The following is a 26,752-nucleotide window of genomic DNA, read 5'->3' on the forward strand; positions in this document are numbered from 1 at the left end:
TCTCATTACTATATATATATTTCTTATTTTATCTCTATAACCAAACGAGATTTTTAAGTCTGGTGCCTCATGATCCCTAGGAGTTCTTCTGAACATCTATAGAGAGATAGAGAGAACACTGTAAAGCTTTATAAAAACAAAAAAGAAAGAAGAGTGTAATTGAGGAGAAAAAAAATATGGAGTATATTGTGTTTACTAGAGAGAGCCTTTGAGTGAGACAAAGAAAAGAACTCGTTCATGAGCTGTATGTGAATAATAAGCATTCTTCTTATGATTATTATTATAAATCAGTCTTATATTTTTTTTTAAGAATATTAAGTTTAAAATTTGATTTTTATGATTTGAGAGTGTGATTTTCTTGTAATATTTTCTGTTTATCGGTGAAGTCTTCTCGGTTCTCACGTATAGATGCAAAGCAACTGCTCTTGAAAAAGGTCAAACGGAAAGTTAATAGTTGGGGGAGTCGCGCTTTTTTATAGTGCGGAGAAGAGTCACGACCTCACACAACCATTTACTTCACAGCAGCAGCACCACCTATAAAGTCAATCTTCCACTCCATCCATCCTCCATCCTTCATCTTCCCACTTCGATCTCTTTTGGGGTTTCACTGACTCAGAAGAAAGACCCTGAAACCTCGACCAGACGCATCCACGAAGGTGAACCCTCTTTTTCTCCTGTAATATTTATTTGTTTCCGGTTGTGTGCACTAGCTATTTGTTGGGTAGATAGATGATCGCGTTTTCTTTTCCATTTTTGAGTTTTTGTTTTTTTTTTTGTGCATAGGTTCTTGGTTGAAATTTATCTGCGTAATTTTCGGTGAGTGTAGATGGTGGTTGAACAAAAGTGTTGGTTAGGGTTACAGGACAACAATGAAATTAGATTTTTAGCCACTTGGTAGGATGATATTCTTGTTGTTGTCGTGACACGCTCTATACGAGATCCAGTTGTGATGTTTCAGTTGTTGGTCCGATTCTTTCTTTTTTCTCTCTCTGTCTCTTTTTTTCCCCTTATTCTTCTTCTTTCTTTCTATTTTTTTTTATTGGAAATTTTGGAAAAACTGTTTCTTTAATAGAGCTATCTTACTATGTATATCATCAAATTTCTACATTGCTTGCCAATTACTATGTAAAAGTTTATGCTTCTTCCTCCCTTTAGACTGAAAACTTAATTTCTTTGAGCTTCAATATGGGATCTTAGGATCTTAGCTATTTGTGACTTCCGCAGTCTGTGTGAGATCCATGGCTATTTGGAATAAAGTTGTTAGGGATGAAGAGCAGAGAAGAGCTAAACTTACTTGACCAAAATTGCTTGTAGTGGTCTCCCTTTCCTCAGAGATTCAGTTCAACATGTCTAATATTTCCAAGACACCACTAGTATTAGATCTCAGATGTCTTTCTGCATTTGATTTGTCTTAAGATTAGGATTGGGTCATATGTAATTCATGGGGCTCGAGTACCTGAGATTTTGTTCTATATTGGTATGGAGGGTCCACAGCTTATGCTGTTGTTCTCATTGTTTATATTTTATGTCTGCAAATTTTAACAGGAAATTATCGACTGTTATCTTTTTTTTTTTTTTTTTTTTTTTTAATAGTTTCATCTTTTTTAGGTGCTTATTTGCACTTAGAATTTCTTCCAATCAATCCTAAACTAGTATGGATCAGCATCAGCAAGGCCATGGACAGCCCCCAGCAATTGGTAGTGCAGCTCAAGTGTCATATGGCCTCAACCCATATCAATCTAACCAAATGATTGGGGCTTCCCAACCTGGATCTGTGGTATCTATGCAGTCTCCTAGTCAGACAGCAGGTCTCTCTGCCTCTTCAGCTCAGCTTGCACAAAACCAACTTGCTTATCAGCACATTCACCAACAACAGCAACAGCAACTGCAGCAACAACTCCAAAATTTTTGGGCAAATCAGTACCAAGAGATTGAGCAAACCTCTGATTTCAAAAACCATAGCCTGCCATTGGCTAGAATTAAGAAGATTATGAAGGCTGATGAGGATGTAAGGATGATATCAGCTGAAGCTCCAGTCATATTTGCCAGGGCCTGTGAGATGTTCATTCTGGAGTTGACGCTGCGGTCTTGGAATCACACCGAGGAGAACAAAAGGAGGACACTCCAGAAAAATGACATCGCTGCAGCAATTACAAGGACTGATATATTTGATTTTCTGGTCGATATTGTCCCAAGGGAGGATCTGAAGGATGAGGTTCTTGCATCCATCCCTAGAGGGAATCTTCCTGTTGGAGGCGAGGGTCTTCCTTACTATTATATGCCACCTCAGCATGCTCAACAGGTTGGTGCTCCAGGGATGATAGTGGGCAAGCCTGTAATGGATCAAGCTCTTTATGGCCAACAAACTCGCCCTTACATGACTCAGACAATGTGGCCACAGATGCAACAGGAGCAGCCGCCTTCGGATTCTTGAGTGAAAGGAATAGCTGACTAGGAACATGAAGGACAGTGAGTTAGCTAATTATGATACTTTATGGTTGTAATTTGAATCTTAGATGTGCTTCTCTCTGGGGCAGCACAAGTCGGTCACTGTTCTTAATATGTAGTTATTACAGTTAAAAAGTGCTTGTTTTGGTCATTTGATACATCTTTCCCCATCGTGTAATAGGCGTGGTCTCTTGTACCATAGATAATTTGATTTTATGGACCCTTTATTAGTATGTGAAATATATGACCTTTACATCCTTTTTTCCAGTTGTAGAATGCCAAGCTAGGCGATTTGATTCATTGGGCTGATTATCATTGTAGCCAAATCTATTGCATTTAGAATCAACAGAAATGATCATGTTTCTTCAACATGATGCCCCTTGTTCTTGTCATCTTCAAAGAGCGTTTTCCCTCCCGGAGAAAGAACAAAACTTTAATGCTTACTAGTCGAGCTGTCCCTGCGTCTCGAGAGATTGGACCAACAAGACTATACCCTTAAACCTGCAACCGACAATAAAACTCCGTTGCTAACAAAATGCAAGTTTTCTGTCTTATATGCAGCAAAAAGTAAATTGATGATATTTGCCTCCTTGCCTTTAGCAAGTAACTGCGTAGATTTTATATCTTTCCCACTCTTTAAGTGAAAGCATTATATTTATTGCATTCCAAATAGATTAAATGGCTACCTAAAAGCTTTCTGTTCCCAATATAACTTGTTTTAGCACTTGTTTATTTGAGCCCGCACAAGATGCCAATTAATTATGCCTGGTACACTTTCTAGGAAATGCCAGTGGATTTTTGCGGAATAAAAACACAAATAGCTAATGTACTGGAATCTCCTGTCTTGCTTCGATGGTATCATTTGTCACCTCTTTGATAGTTAAAAGGATCTGAAAGCTTGATGCCGCCTTCCTCATGAAAGCGGACCCAGCAATACTATTGATAGAATCATCTCTTCCCATATTTTTTGATTGCACAAAATCAGGAATTTCTTATTTTTAGGCATCTGTTACAATAATATCTTTTCCTTATATGTAAATTTTCATAATTAGTTTCATTGTACATTTATATATTTTGTAAAGCAGAATACAAAAAATATATACAAAATTATTCAGACACTTCTCCCTTCTCTCTTAACATGGTATCAGACTAGAACTCAGTCTTGCAACACCATGGCTGAATCCTCCAACCCACCTCTCCCTTCCCTCCCTTCCCCTTATCTCCCTTCCCTTTACCTCCTTCATCCATCAGATTCACCAAGCTTAACCCATGTCAATGGTCTCCTAACCAGCGACAACTATCCCAAATGGCAAAAAATCATGACCCGAGCCCCAATGCCAAAAACAAACTTAGGGCATGTTTGGTAACCAAAACAAAACACAAAATTTTCATTTCATCTCATCATTACATATTTTTCAAATATCCATATAAAATATAATAAACAATTCAACTTTTTCAAATCCCAATACACCTTTTTCAAATCCCAAAACAATAATAATATTAAAACATAATATTTTAAACTTCAAAACAAAACACAAAATTCTCATCTCACTTCCCAAACCTGCCCTTAGTTTTGTTGATGGCACCCTCAAACCTCCTGAACCTAACACACCCGAATACACCCAATGGAACCAAACGAAGGATATGGTTCTTACCTGGATCCTCAATTCTATCAGCCCATCTCTTGCCAATTCTCTTGAATATCATACCAACCCACGAGATATTTGGGTTGATCTTTCCTCTCGATTTTGTCATGGCAATAATGCCAGAATTTACCACCTCAAACGGACTCTTTCTTCCCTACACCAAACTACAAATTCCGTTCATGATTACTATAATCAAATCAAACAAATTTGGGATGAACTCGGTCATCTCCAACAAAGCACTGACCTCAAAGCTTTACAGCAGCAAGCCGATGATGAACATGTGTTCCAGTTCCTCCTAGGTCTCAACGATTCCTTCGCCTCCTCCCTCCGCACTCAAATCTTAGCCATGGATCCATTCCAACCTATAAGCAAAGTCTTCTCTATTGTGTTTCAAGAAGAGCAACAAAGGCTGCTCAACATTCGACCACCTTCATCGGAAACCATGGCCATGGCAGTTCGATCTGGCGGGCGCCCAAAACCCCCCTTCAAGTGCACGGCTTGCAGCAAAGATGGACATACCCGAGATCTTTGTTGGACCCTCGTGGGTTATCCCCCTGGCCGCAACCCGCAACTCAAGACCTAGCCATCTATTCTCGGCCAGCCCCCGTCCAGACCACTACTGCTCCGTCGACTTCAAGTCCGGTCCCTGGCTTGTCACCGGAGCTTTACCATAAGCTTCTTGGCTTGCTCGAGCCATGCTTCTCTCCGTTTGAGTCCTCTGTCAACTTCATTGGTAATCTCTTCTCCCCTCACCTTGATTTTCCTCTCAATCGGCACCTCCATTGGGTGGTAGACAGTGGCGCGAGCCACCATATCTGCCACCACAAGGAAGTTTTCATTGATCTTCAGCCCCTTGCAACCCCTCACTTGATTCGGCTTTCCACGGATCAGGATATTCCTGCCGAGGGTCTCGGCACATGCGTCCTCTCTCCTTTGCTAACCCTCACTCAAGTTTATTTTGTCCCTCTTTTAACCTTTAATCTATTATCTGTTTCCCAAATTGCCCTTTCACAATTCTTGCATTATTACTTTCTCTTCTAATAATTGCTTATTTCAGGACCCACAGTCGATGAAGCTGATTGGAGCGGGTGAACTCTGCAATGGGCTTTACGTGTACCGTCCAGACCCCCTTATGGTTTTTGCTGCTCAGTCCACTGCTAATAGACCCCATGGCATCAACGTCTAGGTCATCCCTCCAGTTTTCTTATTCCTAATATTTTAGATTCCCCTTGTACTCTTTCTGATTGTGATGTTTGTGCTCGTTCTAAGCACACAAGATTACCCTTTCCAGTTTTTGCTAATAAAAGTGTTTTTGCTTTTAATCGTATTTTTTGTGATATTTGGGGTGGATATCATACTTTTTCATTATCTGGAGCACATTATTTTCTTACAATAGTGGATGATTTTTCCCGCACCACTTGGATATATTTAATGCGTTTTAAATTTGAAGCTTACACTCATTTAACACATTTTTTTGCTTTTGTCAAAACTCAATTTAACACCAATGTTAAAATCATTAGAACTGATAATGGACAAGAATTTCTCTCTCATCAATTTCAAACTTATCTTCTTGACCATGACATTATTCACGAACGTACTTGTGTTGAAACTTCTCAACAAAATGGTGTTGCGGAACGTAAACACCGGCACCTTCTTAATGTTGTTCATAGTCTACGTTTTCAAGCACACTTACCCCTCCCTTTTTGGGGTGATTGTGTTCTCACTGCTGCCTATCTCATCAATCGCACTCCCAGTCGTACTCTTCAAAATAAATAACCTTTTGAGGTTCTCTTCAACAAAATACCCAACTACGATCACCTTCGTGTGTTTGGGTGTCTCTGTTATGCACAAACTCTTTGTACTCACCGTGATAAAGTTTCTCTTCGTGCTACTAAATGTGTCTTTCTCGGCTACCCTAGCACTCACAAAGCATACAAACTCTATAATCTTGATACACGATCCATTTTCTATTATCGTGATGTCACATTCCATGAACAACAATTCCCTTTTCAGAATATTTCAGACACTTCTTCTTCTTCTTCTTCATCTCCAATCATTCCTCTTTCGGTTCCTGAACTCACTTTACCTACTTCTCAAACAACTCTAAACCCTCCTCAAAATCCACCTCCTTCATCTTCCTCTCCTTCAACTCCACCTTCCTCACCTTCACCTCCACCTGTCTCCTGTCCTCGCCGCCATACTACCTGACCTTCCTATCTCCATGATTACATATGCCCCACTTTACACACAGAGCACACGACGTCTTCACCTGCTACAACGACTTTAGGTACTGCTCATCTTTTATATGCTTTTCTTTCTTATTCTCGCTTTTCTCCCTCACATATTACATATTTAAATGCTCTCACCTCTTGTGTTGAACCCTCATGCTATTATGATGCTCTCAAACATCCTCATTGGTGCGAGGCAATGTCTTCTAAGCTCTAAGCTCTAGAAGCTAACTCCACTTGGACTCTTGACCATCTTCCACCTGGTAAGAAACCCATTGACTGTAAATGGGTTTTCAAAACCAAACTCAAAGCTGATGGATCCATTAAGAGATACAAAGCCCGACTAGTTGCCAAGGGCTACACTCAAGTTGAAGGACTTGACTATCATAAGACTTTTGCTCCGGTAGCCAAAATGACCATTGTCCGCTGCTTATTAGCCATTGCTGCTACAAAAAATTGGATCAGTCATCAACTCGATGTCAATAATGCCTTCTTGCACGGCGATCTTGATGAAGAAGTCTACATGACCCCACTTCCCAGCTATTACACTCAGGGGGAGACCCGTGTTTGTCGACTCAGAAAATCCCTATATGGTCTCAAGCAAGCCTCCCGCAACTGGTTTTTCAAACTAACTACTGTGCTTCTTGATGTAGGTTTTCGTCAATCTTAGGCTGATCACTCCTTATTCACCCTTATTACTCACACAAGTATCACTATTGTTCTTGTTTATATTGACGATATCTTAGTTGTTGGCAATGCTCTTCCCCAAATTGAGTTTTTCAAGAATCTTCTCTCTACTCACTTCAAAACCAAGGATCTTGGCTCTCTGAAGTTCTTCTTGGCCTCGAAGTTACACGTTCTTCTGCAGGTATTTTTCTGAATCAGGGGAAATATGCTCTTGATATACTTTCTGACAGTGGCCAACTTGGTGCCCGGACCGCCTCTTTTCCGATGGAACAACATTTGAAGCTTTCCAATGAAGATGGACCTCTACTTCCTGATCCTAGCATTTATCGTCGTCTTGTTGGTCGTCTCATTTACTTGACTATCACTCGACCTGACATTGTTTATGCCATCAACATTCTTAGTCAGTTTATGCATGCCTCTCGTGTTCCTCATATGACTGCTGCTATGCGTGTTCTTCGTTACATCAAAGGGAGCCCCGGCCAAGGCATTTTCTTCTCCTCTACCAGTACCTCTCAGGTTACAGCTTATACTGATTCTGATTGGGCCAGCTGCCCCACCACTTGTCGTTCCACCACAGGATACTTCATCCAGCTCGGTACCAGTCTGATCTCATGGCGTACAAAAAAACAGACTACTGTTGCTCGTTCTTCCGCTGAAGCTGAATACCGCGCCATGGCTGTCACCACCTGTGAACTCACCTGGCTAAAGCAACTTTTCACTGATCTTAGCATCCCTCATCCCGAGCCTTTCCATCTCTACTGTGATAATCAGTCTGCACTTCACATTGCACACAATCCAGTGTTCCATGAACGTACTAAACACATTGAGATCGATTGTCACATCATTCGTACTATACAAAATTATTCAAACACGTCTCCCTTCTCTCTTAACAAATACACCCCAGTATTGGTGGATTAGTTTTGCTGAAACAATCACATATTTAAGGAAAGAACCAATTCCAAACTAGGGCAAGACTACATAGAATTGAGACTCAATAAGTGCAAGCGACTAAGTAGTAATAGATGAATTTAAGGGATAAATACACTCCACACCCTCAAACTATCAAGTGTTTTGCACTTTACACCCCAAACTACCAAAACTGACTCCTCGAACCACCACAGATTGACACTTTGTAACCTCCATTATGATCAAACCATGAAGATTGTACCACGTCAACTAGGCAAACCTGATTTCTCTATGTTAAGTATCCCGACCAATCTCTTTGGAAGCTGCATAAACAGATGAAAAGGAAATTTCATTCCCAGCTACTCCATAGTTTGCTAGCCCATCAGCATCTTGCTCATTCACTTCACAAATTCAGCACTTTATGAACAAGGCGCTTATATTAAAATCATTCAATTGGCAGATCATAAATAAATGAAAATGACAAAGCTCTTCGAAAAAAAATAGAAAAAGGAAAATTTCCAATTAGCTGTATAAACCAAACGCAGAACAGAGAATATGGAGGCTGGCTCCGTCCCATACTCACATTGCTCGATAGATTCTAGAAATTCCTTATGTGACTCATCGAATAAACTAGAGTCATCATTTGACAACGTACAATCTTCTGCGTTACCCAATAAGGCAAACTAAGAGTTCATGCCGCTATGTTTATCAAACACAAGCCGACCCAAACACCACAACCTTCTTCAACATAGAAAACACAGAACGAAACGAAAGCAACATATGAACTGAGAAATGTGCAAGAACTAATGTCAGCAAATTTAGACTGCGAAATGGGCAAGAACTAAAGTCGGCAAATTTAGCTGAAACTTGCGAGTAGATGCGGAAGAAGAAGAGGCAAGTGAAACAACGAGCCGTACTTCGACAAATGGGCATGCCGTAGTGATGAATCATGAAAGCCCATTACGGAGGCGTACGTCTACGTTATTCACGATTTCTAGATCATGGGTCAAGGGCTAAATGGGCCTCATTCGGAATGAGCGGGCTGGACTTATGGGCTGTTACGAGTCGTTTATTCAGTGTCCTTGTCCAACGACGGCGTTTGGTTCTTTCTTTCACTTACCTTGGTAATATGGTTTTCCACTGTTTCCACGTCCACCCGCTACTTCCGAGTCCTGCTCCTAGATCTGTTGATCGCTCGCGAAGAGGGAACGAGGTGGAGAGAGAAGGATGAAGCAAATGGCGAAGATGAATGCGATAAGGTCTGGAATAGTGGTGGTGGGAGCTTTGGCGTTCGGATACCTAACCTTGCAGCTTGGGTTCAAGCCGTTTCTCGAGAAAGCTCAAGAAACCCTCGAAAAATCTGACCCCCCTTCTCCTCCCTCCCAATAAATTACCACCATCTTAAATATTTTTTTTTGGGTTCTTTCTTCCTTTTTCTGTGCTGTACTTAGCTAAGGTCTTTTCGGATTAAGAGGCAACTAGAGAGAAAGGTATGGTTTATAGACCCCTTCCAATTTCTTAGTGGAATTGGATATGCTGTCTATTTAATTCGAATGGATGTGAATGGGATTGAATCTCGTTCTTCATACACACACGAAGAATAAAATAAGAACTGGGTCACTGACTCTCTACACGACACACAGATTCGCTTAAGCTTTTTTCCTCAATTTTGTTTGGCTCCAATTTGGATAGAGATTTTTGTTTTGTTGAAAAAGAAAGGAGATTTTATATATATATATATATATATATATATCCAGCCACCTATGATACTATTTTCCAAGCCATTTGGGCTGCAATGCGTGGCCTTTACATTTTTGTTTTGAGCCTGTTTTTATTTTACGTCTTTTGACTCTTTCCCAATCTCATCTACTGAATTTAGTTTTATTTTGCTTCCTGGCTATTGCTGTATCTAGTCTTCATCGAGATTACTATTTGCATCTGTTGGCGGTAACCACGCATCGTGCTCGTTAACACCTGTTTCAATCTTTATCACTCATAGTACACAAACTTGAAGCAGTCTGTTCCAAACCCTTTTGTTTTATGTGTGATTTTTTGCTACAGTTTAATGATTGAGCTCAAGGAATGACAAAAACCACAAAGTTATCATTGTTTTGTGAGTTTTTGTCACTTGGGATGCTATTCGTGTAAATAGAGGATAACGATTGGGTCCGAAAAAGGAACGAACTAACGAAGTAGATAAGCTTCATTTTTATAATAACGATTTGAACATTATGATGAAGACTAAAATTAGTTATTGAATTGGAATTCGAGGATATAAATGGTGGTGGCTCAAATTCTTAGTTATATGGTATATGCAATATACCTGTGTCGTGGATTCGATCATAGACACCTTGATGATATAAATCTGTGGTATGTTTGAACAGCAAAAAACCGAAAACTTGAGGGGATGCTGAGTGTAAGAGAGACTTTCAAGGTATTAGGGAAGCAATCACAGATGTTGCAGACACACTCAGAGTCAGAGAGAAAAATGCTTTTATAAAGAGTGGCCAAGGTCATGTTGAACATGGTGTTGACCAGAAGTTACCTTACAGAGCCTACACTTTCCTTATTGAAGATGCTGCAAGTGTGAGAAAATTCTTTGGTTGCCCAATTAACGAACCCAAGAAATTTTTTCTACAAATGATGTATGGTCCTCCAGATCCTCGATAAGCTTATGTTATGGTGGATGAGACTAGATCGAATTTATGGTTTGGACTGAAATATTGTTTCTTGCCATATGCTTTTCCTTTAATTTGTTCAACAATGTTGTTGTTGTGACTTCCAAGCACTTTTTTTTCATGGGGTTGGGGGATTGCTTCTGTTTGTGGAACGATTTGATACTACAAATTGTTGTGGATGAAATTGAGGGACTCTTTGAAGTTTGCTGAAAGCAAGTATCCATAGGGGGGATAAGTTTTTGTGAGGAATATCATTTGTTATTTTGATCTGGTTTGAAAGTAAAATCATGCTCACCAATAGTTACATTTGTATGATGTGCAGAACTGCTTCACATAGCTGCAGAGAGGTTTTTTTTTTTTTGGTCAGAGTGACCCTTTCTCATCTTTATTAAAAAAAAAAAATCATCACTTATGGCGGAGGAATTACCATTTACATCAAAAAAATAATAATCAAAGAATTATAAGTGTCAATAAGGAAGTTCTCAACTGTCAATGCGCAAAAGACTCGAATCGTCCCGGTACCAATTTCTGATCCAACAAATATCCAATTTCTACCGTTTGGCCCCTCCTTGGCAAGGAAATCTGCTACCATATTCCCTTCTCGGTAGATATGACATATACTACAATCAATGGCGCGAAACAAAACTTTAATTTCTTTCCAGAAGTCTCACATATACCACAAATTACACGCACCATTTTGGAACCAGCCCACCACCACAGAAGAATCTGATTCCACCATGAGGTCTCTGACTACCAACTGTTGAGCCAATCTGAGTCCATTGAGTAGTGCACGTCCTTCTACCACATTGTTAGTGACCACACCATAATTATGCATAAAACCAACTATAGCACATCCCTTTGAGTCTCGAATGATTCCACCCCCACCTGTAGTTCCAGGATTCCCCATAGAGCTACCATCTATATTGAGTTTGTAGCAGGCTAGCAGCCCCTACTTGGTTTTGGCCAAGCCACTAATTTCATAATTTTCTTCACAATTGATGCCAGAGGACAATTTAACTCATGTAGAATTTTAACATCGTTGGATCGTAAGTATTTGAACTTTCAATCCCGTGAAAAAATTTCCAACAAAGCCCCCTTAATTTGTTTGATTGTCCCACGCCAATCTAAGGATCTCTCTTCCATTCTTATCTCACACCTTGTGGTCCACAATGCCTAAGTAATTATCACTGGGAATAAACCACGACAGAGCCCAGTTTGAGAAAAACACGATGCACGCATCCACTATAGATTGATCACCCCTTGCCATGAACGAACTTGAGAGAGCCGAATTCCCAATACTGCAGCAAAGTAATCCCAGACTTTCTTCGCCAACTCGCCTCCACATAACACATGGTCAATCGTTTCCTGCTGAGACATAACACAACAGTTACATTTTAAGACCAAAGGTATACCAAGCTTGGCAATCGACGCATCAACAGGTAAGGCTTCTTTTCTCGCACGCCAACATACAAAGGACATTTTCTTGGGCACATTTTTATGCCATAACCATAACCATAGCTGTAGAGAGTTTCAGGTTTGTACTTTTGCTCTTGCTGATACTAAATCAGAAGAACCAGTTTTGCAGATTATTGGTTGTAAACTTGTAATATTCTTCTGGTTGAACTAAGCAGGTTTGCTCCTTCACTAAACTGTAATACGTGTGCTATGTACTTGCGAAGCGATTTGTGTGGGGGCCAACACTTGGGTTGTGGAGCAGAGATGCTGATTATTGGTTTCTTATGCTCTACCTGATCATCAATTCTTCATAAATTACTTGACAGTTGTATTTATTGTTGCTAGAAGGGAACTTGCTTGTGCATTCCGTTTGAAGAAAAGTCCAAGGTTAGTGAGATGATATGAGATTAGTTTTTTATTTTTTATTTTTTATTTTTATATATATTTGGGGAGGGGCGTTTCGAATCCAAAATTTCTATTTTAGAGGTTGAGAGTTTATGTCATTTATTGAAATATGTAAATAGTTATTGTAAAATAGTTAGTTTTATAGACCCTTAATTGTAAATATAGTCTTACTGATGCACGTGTATTGCACATGTATTCTTTTCATTTGTATATATAGTTGATAGATTACTTTGTATTCTGCACAGAACAGTTTTCTGCATAATACAGAACTTAAAGTTCCTTCTTCATTCGTGTTCTAAGATCTTCTTGATCTCTCTTGAGTTTCTTGTTCACTCTTGAGTTTGTTGAGCATTTCGGGTGATAGAAACATTCCAGATTAATTCTCCTACATGGTATCAGAAGAAATTTTTTTTTGATTATTGATGGATGAATCCCCTGTTCCGCGTCTCAATCTCACGGATAATTCTTCATCTCCGTATTTCCTCCATCATGGTGACAATCCAGGCGTTATTCTTGTTTCTCAGCTTCTTACTGGCGACAATTACAATTCTTGGAGCCGATCCATGAAGATTGCTCTTAGGGCAAAGAACAAATTAGGGTTTATCGATGGTAGTTTACCTTTGGCTCCGAATTCAACTACGCGTGATAACCCTACGTGTGATGCTTGGCTCCGTTGCAACGACATGGTGTTTTCTTGGATCTTGAATTCCATCTCCAAGAATATTGCAGCAAGTTGTATTTACATTGATACGGCTGCTGCACTATGGACTGATCTCAAAGAACGGTTCTCACAGTCGAATGGGCCACGGATTTTTCAACTTCAGAAGGAGATTTCGTTTTTGCTTCAAGGAGACATGTCTGTAAGTGATTACTACACTCAGTTGAAAATACTATGGGATGAATTGTCAAATTTTAGACCATTATTGAATTATGGTTCTGGTCCGAATGGCAACTGTGGAGTATTGACAAAAGCATTAGAATACCAACAACAAGAATATGTGATGAGGTTTTTAATGGGGCTTAGTGATACATTTTCGAATGTTAGGGCCCAAATTTTGTTGCTTGATCCAATGCCACCCATAAACAGAGTCTTTTCTTTAATTTTACAAGAGGAACGCCATCGTAGCCTTCATGTTTTGAAACCTTCCAATTCGAAGTCTGTTGTACTTGCTTCTACTACACTTGATTCTCAGAAGTCTGGTCCAAGATTCAAATCTTCTTTCCAGAAATTGAAGCCTATTTGTAGTCATTGTGGATTGACAGGACACAAAAGAAAAATGTTACAAACTACATGGGTATCCTCCTGGCTACAAGAATAATAAACCTAGAATCAATTCTGTCGATGGTAATTTCACTGGTAATATTTCACAAGATAAGCAAGTTAGTGAAACACCTTCTTTACCATTTACTCAAGAACAGTGTCAACAGTTAATTTCTTTGCTTGAGATACATAATTCTTCTGACAAATTTGCTTCAGCTCATTTAGTTGGTACCAACTCTTGGCAAAATCCTCAGAACTTTTTCAATCAGTCAGGTAAATCACTTACTAATCTGACTTTTGATCCTTGCTTATTTTCTGTTAAGAAACATCATTCAGACCTTGATATTCCATGGATTATTGATACTGGAGCTACTGACCATATGGTTAGTTCCGTCTCATTTTTGTCCTCTTACACAACTGTCCAATCAGCTTTTGTTACATTGCCAAATGGTCACAAAGCACCAATTACACATACAGGAGTTGTTAAAATTTCAGATTCTTTGGTCCTTAACAATGTCCTGTGTGTTCCCTCATTTTCTTTCAATCTCCTATCAGCTAGTAAACTTACTCATTCTTCTAATTGTTGTCTAATTTTCTTGAACAAATTTTGCTTCATTCAGGACCTGTGTGCATGGAAGACGATTGGTCTGGGTGAAGAAAGAAGTGGTCTTTATTTTTTGCTGCACAATAAAACATCAATATCTGATGTACACGATTCTAGTAAATCTTTTGTTTTACCTTCAATTTGTACTTCTAATTCTGTTCATTTGGACCTATGGCATTATCGCCTAGGTCATCCTTCTTTTCTAAAACAAAGTCTAATACATAGGCTTTTTCCTGATGTAACCTCTTCTAGGCATACAAATTGTGATGTATGTCATTATTCCCAACAAACCAGATTGGTTTTTCCACATAGTGAATATCATACTTCTTGTTCCTTTGAAATAATCCATTGTGATATATGGGGCCCTTTCCCTACTCCTACTCTAGATGGTTTTCATTACTTTCTTACTATTGTTGATGATTTCACAAGAGCCACTTGGGTATATTTAATGAAAACTAAATCTGAAACTAGAGCCAAACTCATTTCTTACATTGCTCTTGTAGAAACACAATTCAGTTCTAAGGTGAAAATTATTAGGAGCGATAATGGTTTAGAGTTTAATATGTCTTCTTATTTTTCTACTAAGGGCATCATTCATCAAAAGAGTTGTGTAGCCACTCCTCAACAAAATGGGATAGTAGAAAGAAAACATAGACATTTACTAGAAGTTGCACGTGCCTTACGATTTCAAGCTCATTTACCTCTTTGTTTCTGGGGAGATTGTGTTTTAACAGCAGCATATATCATAAATAGACTACCAACTCCTGTTCTTTCTAACAAAAGTCCTTATGAACTTCTTTTTTCTCACAAGCCTAATTATTCCACTTTAAAAGTGTTTGGTTGCCTATGCTATGCTAGCACTCTTGTCTCTCAAAGATCAAAATTTGATTCTAGAGCTAGGAAGTGTATTTTTCTGGGCTATCCCTTTGGTGTCAAAGGATACAAATTGTATGATTTACACTCCAAATCTGTTTTTTTGTCTAGGAATGTCATATTTTATGAACATTTCTTTCCATATAAAAACAGAAACAATCTTTCTTTAGACCCTAAATCAGTTTCATTGGATTCTTTTGTTATACCTATCTCTCCTTCTAATATTCCAGAAGATTCTCACTCACCTGTTGTGACTAATACACCTGATTCCCATCCCATTATTGATACAGAAAATTCAGATTCTGTACCTATTGATCAGTCCCAACAAATTTCAGACTCTCATATTTCTGTTGATAATCCTTCTGTTAGAAGGTCTACTAGAATCAAACATCCACCACAATATTTGCAGCAATATCATTGTGATTTAATCACTTCTTCTTCATCAAATTCTGGTCCTTCCATTGCTACAGGTTCTCCCAAGGTAAGTACTCCTCATTCTTTGTCTACTTACCTTTCTTACAATAAACTTTCTCACACACATCGAGCTTTCACCATTAATCTTTCATCTCAGTTTGAACCCAAATTCTACCATCAAGCAATTAAATTTTCTCATTGGCAAGAGGCCATGACAGCAGAATTATCTGCTCTTGAGAAAAATCATACATGGGTTCTCACTGACTTGCCTCTTGATAAACATCCCATTGGTTGTAAATGGGTATACAAAATCAAATATAAATCAGATGGAACCATTGAACGTTACAAAGCTAGGCTTGTAGCTAAATGGTACACTCAACAAGAGGGTTTGGATTTTGTTGATACCTTTTCTCCTGTGGCCAAACTTACAAGTGTCCGCTATCTACTAGCTGTTGCTTCTTCTCAAAATTGGTATTTACATCAATTAGATGTAAATAATGCATTTTTGCACGGAGATTTGGATGAGGAGGTGTATATGACTTTACCTCAAGGATATGGCAATAAGGGGGAGATTCGGGTATGCAAGTTAACTAAGTCATTATATGGCTTAAAACAGGCATCAAGACAGTAGTATTGTAAGCTCACTAACTGTCTTTTACAACATGGTTTTAAACAATCTAAGTGTGACTATTCCTTATTCACTAAAGTTTCTGGTTCGAGTTTTATTGCCCTCTTGATATATGTTGATGATGTGATTGTGGCCAGCAATGATCTTAAAGCTGTCCAAGACATCAAATCCATTCTCCATAGTACTTTTCAGATTAAAGATATTGGAGATCTTAAATATTTTCTTGAATTAGAAGTGGCTAGAACTTTTAAAGGAATTTCACTTTGTCAAAGACATTATGCATTGGAAATCTTGGCTGATTCTGGCTTCCTTGGCTGTAAACCAGCCAAAGTTCCAATGAGTTCTAATTTACGATTGACAAGAACTAATTCTACACTCTTGGAAGATCCCACAGTTTATAGAAGATTGGTGGGGAGGTTGCTCTATTTGACAATAACAAGGCCTGATTTGGCCTATTCTGTACAAACACTAAGTCAATTCGTGGATAAACCTACTCAAACACACTTGGCTGCTGCACATCATGTCTTAAGATACCTTAAGGGCACACCTGGTCAGGGCATTTTTCTGCCATCTTCTTCTTCTCTACATCTGAAAGCTTTTTCAGATTCTGACTGGGCAACTTGTCAAGACACTAGAAAATCAATGACTGGATTTTGTGTATTTTTGGGTGATTCTTTGATTTCTTGGAAATCAAAGAAACATGATACTGTTTCCAGATCTTCAGCTGAAGCTGAATATAGAGCATTGGCTTCTACTGCTTGTGAATTAACTTGGTTAATTGCTTTGCTTCAAGATTTTGGAATTATTCATGATTATCCAGCATTGTTATTTTGCGATAGTAAAGCTGCAATTCACATAGCAGCAAATCCTGTTTTTCATGAGAGAACTAAGCACATAGAGATTGATTGTCACTTGGTTCGAGAGAAAATACAGTCTGGTGTACTCAGAACTCTACATGTTAGCTCTCAGCATCAGCTAGCCGATACATTCACTAAAGCCTTGCCTCTTAGTCAGTTTCTCTATCTTCTTTCCAAGATGGGTGTTCTTGACATTCACACTCCATCTTGAGGGGGAGTATTGAAATATGTAAATAGTTATTGTAAAATAGTTAGTTTTACAGACCCTTAATTGTAAATATAGTCTTACTGCTGCACGTGTATTGCACATGTATTCTTTTCATTTGTATATATAGTTGATAGATTACTTTGTATTCTGCACGGAACAGTTTTCTGCATAATACAGAACTTAAAGTTCCTTCTTCATTCGTGTTCTAAGATCTTCTTGATCTCTCTTGAGTTTCTTGTTCACTCTTGAGTTTGTTGAGCATTTCGGGTGATAGAAACATTCCAGATTAATTCTCCTACATATGTCATTCAGGCCACATTCCTTTGGCGAGATGAGATGGTTTTAGATAAAAGTTAGAAGTTGAATAAAATATTATTAGAATATTATTTTTTAATATTATTATTATTTTGATATTCGAAAAAATTAAATTGTTTATTATATTTTGTACGAAAATTTGAAAAAATTATAATGATGAGATGAAACAAAACGTTTTTACTATCCAAACGGGCCTAAATGGGCCTAACATCATGGATAAGATGGAGATGCTTATTCATGTTTCCTCGCCATTAATGCTGTACATTTATGATTTTTTCTGAGCTTCTGCAAGCCCAATTTCATAGAGGCATTTGGGAGACCTGAGACGATCGAGTTTCTGTAATGGTTTATTCGTCATCTCTGGCAACTAGCAAGCAAGACACAGGACAAAAATGATGATTCCTCCCTGGCTGTAAAGGACACGAGACCTTTTAAGGAGACGTTTGGATTCGCAGAACATCGTAGCTCATCTCAGTTCATCTCAACTCATCTCACTACTATTCATTATTATTCAGCAATTTTAACTCACAAATCTCACTACTATTCACAACTCATCTCATTACTATTCACAATCCATCTCAACCTATCTTAATTCATCTCAAGTCATATCAAGTCATCTTCGAATCCAAACGTCTCCTACTTCCACGATATGTCGATGACAAAAAGCCTAGCAAATAAGGGCAAATTGCACCCCCAAACTATCAAAATCTAAAAGTTTAGTATTTCATAAAAGAAACCTGCCGTTCACGCCATGAAGTGCATGTTGGATATAAGCTTTGTTTAGCTGCCTGTCTCTTTGTATATTGATCCGGAAGTCCGATAATCTGATAAAACCTCAAAAGGCTCGATCATCAAGATTTCCTTCCCCCCATTTTTTTTCCCTTTATTTCTTGTTAGACCCAACTTTCTAGGAGATTATGTAATACAAAAACAATCCCAGAACGTGAAAACCATTAATTTGGGTTATGGCGGATACGTTATGCTGTTTATGCCTCAGAACCCCAAGACAAACGACATGTGATTCAGATTCACTCTCCTTGATATTCGTATGCGATCCATCCCCACAAACTCGAACAGTCTCAATATCTTTATTCTATTCTGAATAGTTCCTATATAAAAATTGCAGCATGCAATATTATCATTTAGCTATTGCCAATGCCTCCTTGCTCGGACTTTGTTCGTTTTCTATTATTTATGGCCACTCCTTTGAATATTATGTGGTGCAATGATTTTCTTTTGATTTGGTCCTAACCCATTATTCATTAGGCATCAATCAACACTCAACGCCACATACAAAGCATATCTCATCTTGAATATTGCACGGTGCTTGCCGTCATGGATGAAGCTAAGTCAACTTTCACCAATCAACTTTGGCATCAAATCACATCAATTGCCATCTCTGTGCGAACTTGCTTATAGACTACATTCTTATCATTTCATTAAACAAAATATAATAATGTCAATAAATAGTGATAATATATAAAATTAAAATTAAAATTATGTTATATATATTAGAGATTTAGATCCCAAGAAAGTCCTGGATTTTGATTATTGGAAAAGAATATAGGACATATGGAATTTTTATCTTATAGTACACAAAAAAAGATCTAATGATATTCTCAACGACTTGGCTTTTGACTTTTCCAACGATGGAAACAATTTTGGAATCTATTATTTTCGAGCAAGTTGCATAAATGTCGTCTCAATTGGTGGTTTTGTTATTTTTTTGAAGGAATATGAAATATCAAGTTCGTTCTTGAGTAGTGTTTATATCCACACATGAACGTCGAAGCTAGATCACAGATTCAAAGATATATAAGAAGGTTTCCCAACTCTCAACTTAGAAGATAATATGTCAAAGTCGAGCAAGTCATGTCAAGACACAACACGTACACGTTTTTAGAAAGAGTCATAGGTTTTCCAAAATAAATAAATACTCATATCTTAATAAATTTTATGAGCGTCAATGACCGTATGTTCGTACAAGTTTTTTTATTTTTTTGAGAAATTCTTGGCCTATAAACTTTTTTATAAAAATTAATTTTACAAATTGTTGAGACGTGATGTGGTACATTAGATTATAGATCTATTTTTATTCTAATGTAAATATTATATATTACATTATGTCACGTCAATTTATAAAAAATTTTCTGTAATTTTTTTTTTTTATAAATCTAGCATTTCTCTTTTTATCAATACACAAACACACATAATCAAAATAACCCGCTAATACAATAATTCGTGCGCGCACACATATATATATTATATATAGGGGAGGAATCAAAAAATCTAGTTTGGGAGGCCAAGTTAAGAAAAATAATTTTGGAATTGTCAAATACTAATTTTTATATAGTCTATTTTGTAAAAACACATTCTAAAACCTAATTTTCATCAAATTTTAAAAAATTTGGGGAGGCCAAAGCCTTAAGGTAATTCCTCCCCTATATATCTATATATAAATATATATATATATTTCCATCAAAGCATCATTCTCACAAATATTGGAATATATATTTCAATATATTATTATTATTATTATTATCTAAATAGTTATGTTATAGAGTACAATATAATGGTAGATCTCAATCTTCTCCCATCTCATTTATCATCTATTAATATTTGAATTAATTATTAAAAAAAAATATAATTCACACAGAAAGAATGGTGAGATGGAGAAGGATTTTTACTGATTGGGTGATTAGAAAATTACATAATGCAGATTTTCTTGAAGAGACTGATTTCAAAGAAAGATAAAACAACTATACTTAACAATAAAACATTAGGAAAAATTCACATGCGGCGAAGAGTTTTTGTTATCTTTCGAAAAAGGAGAAGTTCCACTCCTATTAATATAGGAATTATAAATGGAATGAAAGATATGATCCATAAATACCGGTATGTATATTCTATAAAAATAAATAAAAAAATTTTATTTTTAATTGATTGTTTCTGATTCATCAGCTCTTATTTTTTTTAAAAGGAGTCAGTTAATAAAAAAATTAAGATAGGATATGTAAAATTAAAATAAATATTTTTTTATTCTTAATTATTCTAAATCTTTTCCAAATACTTAAACAAAAAAATATTTAAAAGTTAGAATTGGTCAAATGAGAAGACCAAGTTACCATTGAAAAATAAATACTTTCTGAAGTAAGGTTTTATGAAACTACAAAAATGAAAAAAAAATAACAATTCTTATTACTTGTTGCAATTTACATAAAATATTTTAATATGTGTAAAGAAATATAATTATAGTAAAAAAATATATTATTTTAATAGAATTCATAAAGGACAACACCGTCCATGGCAATAACATCGGACCTATTACAATTGAATAAGACAGTGGAAAGTCGGCCATTCTCAGCCGAAAACGCGGCCCATGAGCATCATAGGTGTGGTCGGTCCCATGACCACGAACGGTATAGTCCGTAAGGTAGGGCCAGTTTTGGGTGTAGTTCCCTAAAAATCCGAATAATTAAGACGTGGTTTTTTTTTTTTTTTTTGTAAAAGAGAGAAGTGGAGATTAATATTAAAAAATTAAATAAAATATTATTAAAATATATTTTTTAATAATATTATTATTATTTTAAAATTTTAAAAAGTTAAATTATTTATTTTATTTTATATAAAAATTTAAAAAAATTATAATGATTAAATGAGATGAATTAAAAAAAATTATCAAAATAAACAAGAACTAAATATAAATATAAATATGAATTATATAATTATTAAATAAATAAATAAAATATGTGTCTTATATAAAAAAATTAATTTTTAATAATAAATTATATTTTTTTAAACAATTATGCGATATTAGGAATTTTCCATTCAATCTCTCAACAGCTGCATCGTACTTGTCGAGATCCCACGCGCTATATCACCCACGTGGACAAGATGACCCAATCATAAACTATTTAAAATCCATATCAACCAATTGCTTTCTTCCACACTTTCTTAGGAAACGGTGGGATTACCGCCTCCTAGCCGTTACCAGTTTCTTTTCGCCATTTAGCCCACTTTCTTCCCCACGAAACATTTCTAATTCCACTAATCACAGAGCCGCCTTTCTCTCTCTCTCTCTCAATATTGATCTTAAATTTATCTTAATTCATCTCAATTTATTATTATAATTTTTTTAATTTTTAACTTAAAATATAATAAATAATTTAATTTTTTTTAATTTTTAAAATAATAATATTAAAAATTAATATTTTATCATCTCAATTAAACTTAATTTAACATCTAAACATAATTATTATTTTAATCTCTCTCTCCTCTCGGATCTTTTATGAATAAAATTATCTATCGGATTTGGAAACTAAATTCTCGTTAGCCGTAGCATACCTACGACTATTTAATCCTTATTCAGTTCTGCCAAAACCATTCTCTTTTCGTGTCTCTTCGCGTGTGTGTGTATATATAAACTACAGAGTAACTGAAAAAGGAGGAAGAAATGGGAAAGTATACATAAATCCGGCATGAACGCTTCCTTGCTTCCTTGGCACCCATCTCTCTCTCTTTTTTGAACTGACATTCATAGCTTAAACGAAACTGACCGACCAAGCAAAGCTGTTCAAGACATGCTTCAACTCCGCCATCCTTGACTTATTGATGTTGCTTTCACACAACGCGTTTGCCCCTGCGTTTGTTCTTCACCCGAATTTTGTCTTTCCCACCAGGGGAACAATTCCCAGATTCCAGATTTTTCTCTTGAGCTCAAATGTCTGAGAAACAATCTGTGCCGGACCTCGAAGCCATGCCAGTCTCTGAACTTTTCAAGAAATTTAAGCGTTTGAGACTGTTTGAGCCGTCCGTGGGTGTTCTGGGATTCATCTGTATCACTGTCTTTGTGATTTGCTGCTTCTTCTACTTGGATCATAGAGCTGTGGCTAAAGGGTCAATATTTCCCGGCCAGTCGGAAAAGTTCATGTGGTTGCAGAATAACGGGTCCGGTGAGGACCAAAGGGTGGAGTTCCTTGAAGAAAACGGTGGCGGGTGTGATATATTTGTAGGGGATTGGGTGTGGGATGACAACTATCCTCTGTATCGATCTAAAGACTGCAGATTTTTAGATGAAGGATTCCGGTGCTCTGAGAATGGGAGGCCTGATTTGTTTTACACCAAGTGGAGATGGCAACCCAAATATTGCAACTTGCCCAGGTTCTTATCTTATCTTCCTTATAAACATTGCTTTTAGTACTATTTGGTTCTAGAGAACGTAGTAGACAAGGGAAATAATTTAATTTTTGGAGGAAAATTATTGAAGTGTTTAGATTTTCAAGTACGTCGGACTTTAGAGGCTGAGATACTCGCACTCTCAGCAATGATAAAGGTTGAATCTTCTCTACTTTCCTGTATTTTCACAGCAACGGAAGGATTTGATTATTTTACTTGGGACCTTTTATTGGATTTGTTATGTTCTTAGTCGATTTCTCCGCCAGGCTAGTGGGGCTAATTGTCAAACTTTCATTATAATTTGTCTGCCTTCGAAAGTGACTACCTTGTTATCTCTGAAATTGTATATGCCAGCAAGCATGGAAAACGTTAATTATACCATGAAAATGTTTCTTGGCAAACCAAGCGTTTAGACTATTGCAGGCAAGAAGTTTTTTATTGGCTATTGATAAGATTACCACTGGTACCCGAAAACTTGAGCTTATCGTAAGTGGGAATTTAATCATTTTATAAATTCTAATACTTGTACTTTGCGTAAGCTTTATTTTATTTTATTTTTTATTTTTGAGAAATAGACTGCATTTATTTATGAAAGCGAAGGTACAGTTGTGATTAATACATATAGGGAAAAATCCTGATTACAAGCTAACTATTCACGGTTAGGATTCCACCAGTACACAAATTCCTTTGTGACTGGTACGGTCTTAATTTCTAGAACTCTCTACAGACAATTCGTCTAAGAGATCACACTCTGCTTAAAGCAGAGATTTCAAATCCCACCTTCCAGAGAAGGAGAAGACTTTCACTTTATAGACAAAATGTCTAAGAAACTATTTCTTTTTTATTATTAACCTAAAACAAAAAAAATAACAGAAAACGCGTAAGCTTGATTTCTATGTCAGTTCTAATGGACATAGTTATCAACCAAAAGTTATCTACTTAATGAAAGAGCAATTTATTTTAGTTTTTGCCTTGGATATAAATTTATTCTATAAGTGGATATTCTGGCAAGGACGAAAATTGTGGGCTTAAAAATTTCATTTTAACTAAATTCTGTCAAGATTTATATATTGTCTTTTTCGTTTCCTGCTTTCCACTATCTTATAGTCTGTCAAATATTGCTTTCCTAGACTTGAAGTGTTTCCTCCGCACGGTAGCTTTGATCGTGAACCTTTGAATGCTGTTTTGACCATCTTAGGCAACAAAAACAAATTCCATTTCTTTTTCGAGATTGAAATCTTATTGCTCTATATTGCTGTATAGCTTTTTCTTTCTTGTCCATAAGTTAATGCTTGATAAACTCTGATGTTACATGGTTGAGTTTATGACACCAATAACGTTTTGATATCTAATTTGTATGTCACTTTCTTCTCACTAATCAAAACAGGTTTAATGCAAAACTGATGTTAGAAAATCTGCGAAACAAAAGGCTAGTGTTTGTTGGTGATTCAATTGGGAGAAACCAATGGGAGTCCCTCCTCTGCATGCTCTCATCCGCAGTTCCTAACAAGGATTCAATCTATGAAGTAAATGGAAGCCCGATTACAAAGCACAAAGGGTTCTTAGTGTTCAAGTTTAAGGACTTCAACTGCACAGTGGAGTATTATAGATCTCCATTTCTTGTATTACAGAGCCGGCCCCCTGCCGGAGCTCCCCCGGAGGTAAGGACAACCTTGAAATTGGATAAAATGGACTGGAACTGTGTGACGTGGAGGGATGCAGATGTGCTGGTCTTAAACACAGGGCATTGGTGGAATAATGCGAAGACCATAAGAGGGTAACTTAATCCAATAGAAATTGATTTCTTTCTTTTCTCTCTGTTTACAATGGTCATTTGCATTTGGAATGAGCTTTTTTCTCCCTAATAATTGATTATGAATTTACACTGGACTGGTTTTCAAAATAAGAAAAACTCCATTGAAGGATCTCTGCAAGGGGCCCAGCCAGAGGTGTTCAAGAAGAAAAAAGAGTGATAAATGAAGTAATATATGCTAATAAAAAACAACCCAACACTTCTAGGTGAAGCCTCTATTCTTTTTTACGGGGGAAGGATTAAGCTGTTCCTTGGTTCTTGGAGTGATATTCTTCGTCCAACTTGGATGTTTATATTTGTGCTTCTCTTTACTTCTCCAGGAGCTTCACTCTTTTGTTATGTTTGATTTTACGATGTACTTATCTCATAATACAAGGTGCAACTGTGAAAAGGATTAAGATGCCCATGATAAGTAATGTTCGTACTGGGTACCTGGGCCTAGATAATAAAATTTTAGTTGAAACTGATGGAATGGGTGGGTCCTTGAACCTATTAATGGTTGCTTATAATATGATGGCAAATGGACCCAGCATCCTATCATCTTTAACTTAAAATGAAGTGAGATTTCCAGTGTATGAGTTCGGTCGATAGATCTCCAATTTGACTTTTGCACTTAATTATTTGTGAATGTGGGTAATGAATACATGGTATGAAGGAGAAAGCTAATTGTTAGGCAGTGTGGCAACGTCAGTGGCTGTTACCTGTGAGACAAGACATGCCTGAAATCAATCTTTTAGCTTTGAGCATCTTTGGAAACTTACTGGCCTCATAATTCCCTTTTCTTTTTCCTTTTTAGCTGGAGAAAAGATTAAAGATCCATGTATTTTGTTCAGGGGTTGTCACTTCCAGGAAGGTGCAGAGGTGAAGATGGATATGAAAGTAGAGCACGCATATCAGAAGTCCATAGAGACTGTGGTGCACTGGATACACACTCGGTTAAATACAAGCAAGACTCAGGTTTTCTTTCGCACATATGCCCCTGTACATTTCAGGTTTGTTTGGTTACTTAAACTGTGTCATCTTTCTATTGTTCTACGTGTATGCATCCTTTGCCCTTTTCTTGTGAAGTAATCTTGTATGCATCCTATTTGGGAATTTAAATTGCTATGTTATGTATTATACAGAGGAGGGGATTGGAGGAATGGAGGAAACTGTCACTTGGAGACACTTCCAGATCTGGGAACCTCGTTGGTTCCTTCTGATACTTGGGCGCATTTCAAAGTAGCCAATGCTATATTATCAGCTCACTCAAACACATCACAAGAAATGAAATTTGAGGTATTGAATGTAACTCACATGACTGCACGCAGAAAAGATGGACATTCATCTTTATATTACCTGGGTCCGGATATAGGCCCTGCAGCTATCCATCGCCAGGATTGTAGTCATTGGTGTCTCCCCGGAGTCCCTGATACATGGAATGAGCTACTCTATGCACTCCTCCTTAAGCGTGAGGCTACTAGAACCTGAAACTCATCCTAGTATCAGGTGCAAAGCATTACGAGGTGAAAAAAAAAAGCTTCTTATTTATGTTAAAAAAAGATGGACATTTATTTATGCACAGATTACTCAAACTTCGGAAAAATGACAAAAGAATAAAAGAAAACAGACACTTAAGACAGTTACAGGAGTTTTGCTATATGGGTTCAAGTGGATCTCATATATCGACGCTGATACAGGGGTGAGCAAGGATTTTTGAAATGAAGACATGACACTGTAAAGAAACATTTTTAAATTGGGTCTTTTTGCTTTGATTATATAGCGTGGTATAGTTCTATACCTAATTTACAAAATTTTGTTTGTATATTATAACTTGTATCAAGCACCAAATGTATCTTCCTCTTTCTTTGATGAAAAATAGCATTCCAACATTGCTGATCAGTTGAGAGAGAATAACTGCAAGGAAAAAGCACTTCATTGAAGAAGGCAGGACAATGATTTTTTTGTAAATTTAGAAAAGAAAGCAGCACAACATGCAATTTAAGATGCTGTTACTGTAGCTTGCCAAAAAAAAAAAGAAGAAGAAGAAGATACTGTTACTGTCCCTGCAAGAAGGTCCATTGGATTTCTGATAGAATTGTATAAGGTCACCAATTGAATTGGTTAATGCATCCATTTGACAAATTGACAATGGATCACCAATTGGTTAAT

The 26,752-nt window shown here is 37.0% G+C and overlaps 2 protein-coding genes and 2 long non-coding RNA genes across 4 annotated transcripts; all 4 read left to right on the top strand.

The window, feature by feature from the left end:
- Positions 1–427: 427 nt before the first annotated feature.
- On the top strand, positions 428–2,715 carry LOC109010478 (nuclear transcription factor Y subunit C-9-like). The gene is made up of 2 exons (XM_018991330.2): positions 428–656; positions 1,609–2,715. The coding sequence occupies exon 2, from the start codon at positions 1,655–1,657 to the stop codon at positions 2,432–2,434; it is 780 nt and encodes a 259-aa protein (XP_018846875.1). The 5' UTR covers positions 428–656; positions 1,609–1,654; the 3' UTR covers positions 2,435–2,715.
- Positions 2,716–9,293: 6,578 nt separating this feature from the next.
- Positions 9,294–10,801, top strand: LOC118348982. Its single transcript, XR_004801901.1, has 2 exons — positions 9,294–9,405; positions 10,300–10,801. It is a non-coding gene; the product is annotated as an uncharacterized LOC118348982 (long non-coding RNA).
- A 754-nt stretch (positions 10,802–11,555) lies between these two features.
- Positions 11,556–12,631, top strand: LOC118349059. Its single transcript, XR_004802036.1, has 2 exons — positions 11,556–12,032; positions 12,225–12,631. It is a non-coding gene; the product is annotated as an uncharacterized LOC118349059 (long non-coding RNA).
- A 9,337-nt stretch (positions 12,632–21,968) lies between these two features.
- LOC109010476 (protein trichome birefringence-like 10) lies at positions 21,969–26,482 on the top strand. Its single transcript, XM_018991329.2, has 4 exons — positions 21,969–22,773; positions 24,176–24,565; positions 25,435–25,593; positions 25,726–26,482. Exons 1-4 carry the CDS (start codon positions 22,334–22,336, stop codon positions 26,069–26,071), a joined length of 1,335 nt encoding a protein of 444 aa, XP_018846874.2. The 5' UTR covers positions 21,969–22,333; the 3' UTR covers positions 26,072–26,482.
- Positions 26,483–26,752: the final 270 nt, after the last annotated feature.

Source organism: Juglans regia, chromosome 7 (assembly GCF_001411555.2).
Source record: "Juglans regia cultivar Chandler chromosome 7, Walnut 2.0, whole genome shotgun sequence".
NCBI lineage: Eukaryota > Viridiplantae > Streptophyta > Magnoliopsida > Fagales > Juglandaceae > Juglans > Juglans regia.

Bases quoted from the DNA above. Each gene is read 5' to 3' on its own strand.
- LOC109010478 (XM_018991330.2), top strand. From the start codon at position 1,655: ATGGATCAGCATCAGCAAGGCCATGGACAGCCCCCAGCAATTGGTAGT.
- LOC109010476 (XM_018991329.2), top strand. From the start codon at position 22,334: ATGTCTGAGAAACAATCTGTGCCGGACCTCGAAGCCATGCCAGTCTCT. The intron at 22,774-24,175 runs GTTCTTATCTTA...TAATCAAAACAG, and splicing joins AAATATTGCAACTTGCCCAG to GTTTAATGCAAAACTGATGT. The intron at 24,566-25,434 runs GTAACTTAATCC...TATTTTGTTCAG, and splicing joins AATGCGAAGACCATAAGAGG to GGGTTGTCACTTCCAGGAAG.